We start from the raw sequence: 6,393 nt of genomic DNA on the forward strand, positions 1-6,393 counted from the left end.
CTATCTAGGCATTTTCTCCTGCCCTTAGACATTTATTCAATTGGCAACATCTTAGGAAAACAAAAAATGCCAACAGGAAAGTCATTGAACGGATGGGTACCTAGTCTGCTTCGTTTTCAATATGCTTTCCAATACCTTCTTTTCCCTCTAAATTTTTGTGCTGTTGAGAAAGAAGACTCTTTAAAAATGGGAATTATTTCTGAAGAGCATTCTGACGAGCCCCTCATGGAGCTGCAGCCATATTCAACTGCATCCTCATTGGCAGCTTTGTCGGGAACCTACTGAGCAGGACGGTGAGGAGAAAGAATGAAAATTCATTCTGATGTACTATAACTAGCTTAGTCCTCTGATTGCTGTTTGCTCAACACAATAGAAAGTCCTAAATCCCTGGTAAACCGTAACTGTTGCTTTTGGCAGGTTTCTAAACAGAAGAGGAAAAAAAGGGGACGACGACGATTAGTTTACTTCTGTTCCCTTCCCCCTCCCCGATGCGCAACTCTCTCTGTAACCCATGTGGCTGGGAGGCAGCCACAGCCGGTTCCAATTCCTTCTTTCCCACTTTGCGCCCCTGCTCGCTGCCGGGGCTGGACCGAGCCAGGACTGGCCGCGGGCTTCCTCCCCCCGCCCCCCCGTCCTCCCTCTCCGCCGCTCCATCCGATCCTCCGGTCCCCCAGGGCACAGTGTGGGAAGTACGAATTTCCGCTGAGTTTTCTCGGCAACTTTCGGAGCTCGTCTTTCTCCCTCTCCCCGCTCCGCCCGCCGCCCCCCTCCGTCTCCTCCCCGCCCGCCCCCTCCACCCTGGGAGTGCCGGCGGAGCAGCCACTCCGCTCCGCATCCCGCCCGCCCCCCGCGGCAGCGCCGGCCCCGCCACCGCCGACCCGCACCCGCGGGCCGCCAGGGGCGGCAGAGCCCGGGCGGGGCAGCGCTCCCGGCCGCCGCGGGCCAGCCCATGGTGCCGGACACCGCGACCTGCAGCCGCCGCCGCGCCTGCCTGCCCGGCGCGGAGCTCAGCCCGGCGCGGAGCAGAGGAGGGGCCCATTAGCAGTCGCGGAGGAGGCGGAGGGGATGCCGGATAGACACAAAGCCGGCGGGGGAAGCAGCCCACGTCTCGTCCCGGGATGGGGGTGCCGCGCCGGGTCCGCCTGATGGTGCTGCCGCGGGTACTCTGGGGCTCTGTCACCCTCATCCTCCTGCTGCTGCCCGCGGCCGAGCCCATCTGTCCCGAGCCATGCGATTGCCAGCAGCACCAGCACCTCCTCTGCACCAACCGGGGCCTGCGCTCCGTGCCCAAGGCTGCCGAGCCGAAGGATATCCTCACCTACAGCCTCGGGGGCAACTTCATTGTCAACATCTCTGCCTTCGACTTCCACCGCCTGGCAGGGCTCCAGCGCCTGGACCTGCAGTACAACCGGATCCGCTCACTGCACCCCAAGGCCTTTGAGCGCCTGGACCGGCTGGAGGAGCTTTATCTGGGCAACAACCTGCTGCCTGCGCTGGCCCCTGGCACACTCAGCGCCTTGGCCAAGCTGCGCATCCTTTACGTGAATGCCAACGAGATCGGCCGCCTCAGCGCTGCCTCCTTCTCTGGCCTCAGCAGTCTTGTCAAGCTGCGACTGGATGGCAATGAGCTGGGCTCGCTAGGCGACTCTACTTTCTCAGGGCTGCCAAACTTACTCTACCTGCACCTGGAGTCCAACCGCATCCGCTGGCTGAGCCGTGGTGCCTTCACTGGACTGGCCAAGTTGCGCTTTCTCGACCTCTCGGGGAACCAGCAGAGCTCCCTTCGCCACCCAGACATCTTTGGACCGCTGCGCTCCCTCCACACCCTGCTGCTGGCCAGCAACAGCCTGCGGCAGCTGACAGGAGGGCTCTTCCAGTACCTGCCTGGCTTGGCGAAGCTCTCACTCAGTGGCAACCGACTATCTCACCTGGCCCCGGATGCCTTCACAGGGCTGGGCTCACTGAAGGAGCTGCGCCTGGAGGGGAACCTGCTAAGCCACCTGCCTGTTTCCCTGCTGGAGCCGCTGGGCAACCTAGAGGCGCTGGATCTGAGCCGCAATGCACTGACCACCCTTCATCCAGCTGCCTTCAGCCACCTTGGTCGCTTGCGGGAGCTCAGCCTTCGGGACAATGCGCTGGCGACGCTCCCTGGCGAGCTCTTTGCCTCCAGCCTGGCCCTCTACCGCCTGGAGCTGGAGGGAAATGCCTGGAGCTGTGACTGCCGCCTTCGCGGCCTCAAGCACTGGCTGGCGGCCTGGCACTCCCAGGGCCGCCTGCTCACCGTCTTCGTGCAGTGCCGCCTGCCGTCCACCCTGGCTGGCAAGTACCTTGACTACCTGCAGGATGCCCAGCTGCTGCCACCGCAGGATGGTGGCTCCTGCCCCGATGGCGACTCTCCCTCCCTGCCATCTCCTGAGGGGCTCGGCGGCAACAGCAGCGCTGTGGGACTGCCCCCAGGGCCGCCGCCAGCCACCTCCACTGCCCGCCTAATGGGTGCACCCATTGCTGCCAGCCCCACGCCGCCACCACCGCCCAGCGCGGCGTGGCCCCGTCGGGCCAGTGCCGCTGGGGTCCCGCCACTGGTGTCCGACCCATGCGACTTCAACAAGCTGTTCCTCCACAACCTGTCAGTGGAGGCCGTTGGCTCCAGCTGGGTGACAGTGCGCTGGGCCGTGCGGCCACACCGCAGCCCCCGCCTGCTTGGGCCGGCACGATTCCGTCTCCTCTTTGACCGCTTCGGCGCCGCTGTCAAGTTCCAGCGCTTTGTGTACCTGCCAGAGCAGGGGGAGCCGGCGGCCACACTGCAGGAGCTCCACCCGGACACCCCCTACCTTGTCTGTGTCGAGGGCATCCTGGGTGGCCGCGTGTGCCCGGTGGCACCACGGGACCACTGTGCCGGGCTGGTCACCCTGCCCGAGGGCGGCTCCGCGGCGGCTGCGGCAGGTGGGCCCCGCGGCCCTGACCAGCAGCTGCTCACGCTGGTGCTGCTGGCGGTGAACGCGCTGCTGCTGCTGACGGCTTTGGCCGCCTGGGCCGCCCGCCTGCTGCGCAAGAAGGTGCTGGGGCGTCGGCGTCGGAAGGCAGCCCCTGTCCACGTGAGGCAGCTTTACTCCACACGCCGCCCACTCCGCTCCATGGGCACCGGCGTCTCTGCCGACTTCTCGGGCTTCCAGTCCCACCGGCCGCCCCGTGGCGCTGCCGCCTGTGCCCTCAGCGAGGCCGACCTCATCGAATTCCCCTGCGAGCGCTTCATGGACAGCGGGGGCAGCCGGCATGGTGATGAACACTTGCTGCAGCGCTTCACCGACTGAGCCCGCCAAGGCCCCGAGGCCGGCCGGGAGCTGCGGTCGGCGCTGCGAGGGCAGGTGGACGTCGGTCTCTGAGGGGATGGTGCGGGCCCCGGGGTCGTGGCCTCCGAGGGGCAGAGCTGCAGCGCAGTGGCTGTGTTCAGCTGCCCTTACTGCAGACCGGGGCTGAGGTGGCCTGTGAGATAGGGTTGCCTCTGCTGGAATGTCACTGTTTTTTCAGGAATCATCACTAACCCAAGGAAAAGCCCTGACAGGCGGTAACTGCGCCTTGCCACAAGGAGCAAAGCGGCGGGAGCTACTGCCAACAGCAACCAGTGCCTCCCTTAAGCAAATTCAGAGCCGTTAATTTGTGTGCTATTTTACAGGTGGCTTTCTCCAACTGCAGTTGGGAACACGTTACAGTGGGCAGCCTGGCCCTGTGTGAGAAAGCTTTGACCAGGTCTTTCCAAGGCACCAGCTCTTCCTAACAAAAATTTGGACCAGTCTTTTAATTGAACTGTGTGCAACCAGAGAGTCACTGGAGGGCTGGAAATTATTTTTTCACTGGACAGTTTGAAGGCTGTGCCGTTTCAAATCAAACCGAATGTGAGGCTATTTAATGTGCACAAGTGGGTTTTCTTTTTTTTTTTTTGTAAACAAGAAACAATAATGCAGCTAGTTAGTTCTACAGGAATATATTGCTGACACCACTAAGAAAAACTAACATATTTTTGTAATGTGTTTACAAATGAGCTATTTTTAAATTGTTTTTGAATAAATACTGCTTGGTACTTGTGCTGTAGTTGTGTGGGTCCATGATGGTCAGTAGACCACTGACCCTCACATAATCCATCTTCATTTCTAAATGGGCAGATGCAGAGGTGAACTGTTGATGGATAAATAATAATTGGTGCCTTTCTTCAGAAACAGTAATAGGTGAGAATATTTCAGGAACATGAGATGATCTTCATCATAACAGGCTGTTCTCTCTTAGCCTACTAAAGTTAGAAACTTTATGTACCTCACTGTGAAATAAACGTTTTTGTATATTAATCTAGATTCTGTATTTTGTGTAGCTGAGTGAGAAATACTGAAGTTAAACTCTTATGCAGTAGTATATTATGTTTGAGTTGTTTTGGTTTGTTGGTTGTTGTGGGTTTTTTTAAATTAGAATTTTGCTTTTGGTTTCAGAACAGTGCTAATCATTTTATGGTCAGTTGCTCTCTACTTCTCAGACTCCTAAATATTTACAGAATGTGGTTCTGTTACTAGGAAATATGGTGGTTTAGTTTACATTAATAATTCTCTCTGTGTGGTCTAGAAATGAGCTAGTTAAAGAAGTCCAAACCAGAGTTGCAATTTAAATGCAAATGTTTTAGATGGAATTTGGTAAATTGTTGAGACCATTGATACTGCTTCTGCTCCTTTGAATTTAATGTGCAACCTCAGATGAACTCTTGTGGAACTGAATGGCTTGAAGGAAGTGTTAGTGTACTATGGAGACATTTTGTCTCAATATGATGCATTCATTGCTGACCCGAGGTGTTCGTGACTACAAGTTGTTTATTACCATAATTGCAAGTAAGCAATTTGGGGTTTTTTCTTTTTTTTTTCCCTCCTTTTTTTTTTTTCAGCTGAACAAGTGTTTACAAAAGATACCATAGTAACTGGTACCTTCAATTGGAGTTCAGTGACAGAATGGAGAGAAAACACTTTATATTCTGAGGGAGAGAGATCATTTGCCTTAATCTTTGTCCTTTAAATAGAGAAAAAAAAAATCAAAGTCTTGTTTCTTGGGTCAGTAGCAAGAAGTCCTTCGAGACTTCATTTTGACAGGCTGTAGTTTTCAGGAATATCAGGGACCAAACAGTTGTCAGTGTATAGATTAAAATTCATCACTGCTATAGACACAATGTTGAATGGAATTAAAACTGAAGGAATGTGGGATCAGGTTTCATTTTCTTTTGTTAAGAATATTAAATTTCCATTCTTTTGTACGTCTGGATGTTTTTAGCCATTTATGACTGTGGAGTACACCACTGTTTGTTGTTAGAAATGCAGTGGGATTGTTGAGTAAAGCTGTGTATCACACTAACGTTAGCTCTATCACTGGATATTCTTCCAATGGGAGATGCATAGATGCTGTACATGGTTATAATCAATTATGACAATAAATCCATTTGCTGAAAGAAAACTGGTGTCTTAGATTGTATCTCAGAATTCATCCCTCTTCAATCAGCTACTGGCTGTAGCTTCTTCATATTACGAGTGCTGCTGTTGGATAAGCATGAGGACTGCGAACAGTGTCTCATCAGTCTGTCATATCTTTTCATCATACATTATGTTTTCTATTTTATTTGTAATATGTTTGGATAGTGCAAACAGCAAATTAATTAAAGTGGATGGTTCTGAAACAGGTAGATCACTGTCCCAGTACAGACTAACAAGGCGCCATTACATCAGTGAACTTACGATTCCTTATAAGCTGATTAATGATTGGGATCGTATCAATAGTTTATGCTCATTGGAAGTTAGAGTTCTGAGTGTTTTTCAGCATTTTCAAGCTAATGATATCAACATGTCATGTTGAGCATATGTATGGTGTTCTAATTAAGAATTCACTGCTTCTTTTTAAATTTATACAAACATCTGGAGAACTGATAGAATGAAATGGCAATGGCTCTTTGTTCCATCCCAGGAGAAGTAGATACACAGATCTGCACAACAGAAACAACGAGAGGGTGGTTAACAGAATGAAGTTGTTGACTTTTTAAAAGTCACAAGTTTGTATCTCTAGGAATAGTTAGGCTTTGTCTGCAGATGTTACTTACAGCATTTTTGCTGGGAGGGAACTGTACTAGCAGGTGTTTGAGGAAAGAAGTGTCATTGACATATTGAATGTGTGATGTAAATATAACATGGCTCTATTTTTACCAGTAGTATTTATGAATATTTGGGTCTTTTTAAAAGTAAGTTTCTTTCTAAAGAATGACTGTAAAAACAGCCCTTTCTAGATGGATGAATCTGCCATAAATTTTTGCTCAAAATATTTGTCCTTCTACCAGAAATAAGAGTTTTTACTGCCTTGTTGTCTCCTGGAATCCAT

The 6,393-nt window shown here is 52.3% G+C and overlaps 1 protein-coding gene across 1 annotated transcript; it reads left to right on the plus strand.

The window, feature by feature from the left end:
- Nucleotides 1-933: 933 nt before the first annotated feature.
- TRIL (TLR4 interactor with leucine rich repeats) lies at nucleotides 934-5,476 on the plus strand. The gene has a single exon (XM_017836121.1). It carries the CDS (start codon nucleotides 1,119-1,121, stop codon nucleotides 3,309-3,311), a length of 2,193 nt encoding a protein of 730 aa, XP_017691610.1. The 5' UTR covers nucleotides 934-1,118; the 3' UTR covers nucleotides 3,312-5,476.
- The last annotated feature ends 917 nt before the right edge of the window (nucleotides 5,477-6,393 follow it).

This window comes from Lepidothrix coronata, unplaced genomic scaffold (genome assembly GCF_001604755.1).
Source record: "Lepidothrix coronata isolate B3197 unplaced genomic scaffold, Lepidothrix_coronata-1.0 Scaffold270, whole genome shotgun sequence".
Lineage (NCBI taxonomy): Eukaryota > Metazoa > Chordata > Aves > Passeriformes > Pipridae > Lepidothrix > Lepidothrix coronata.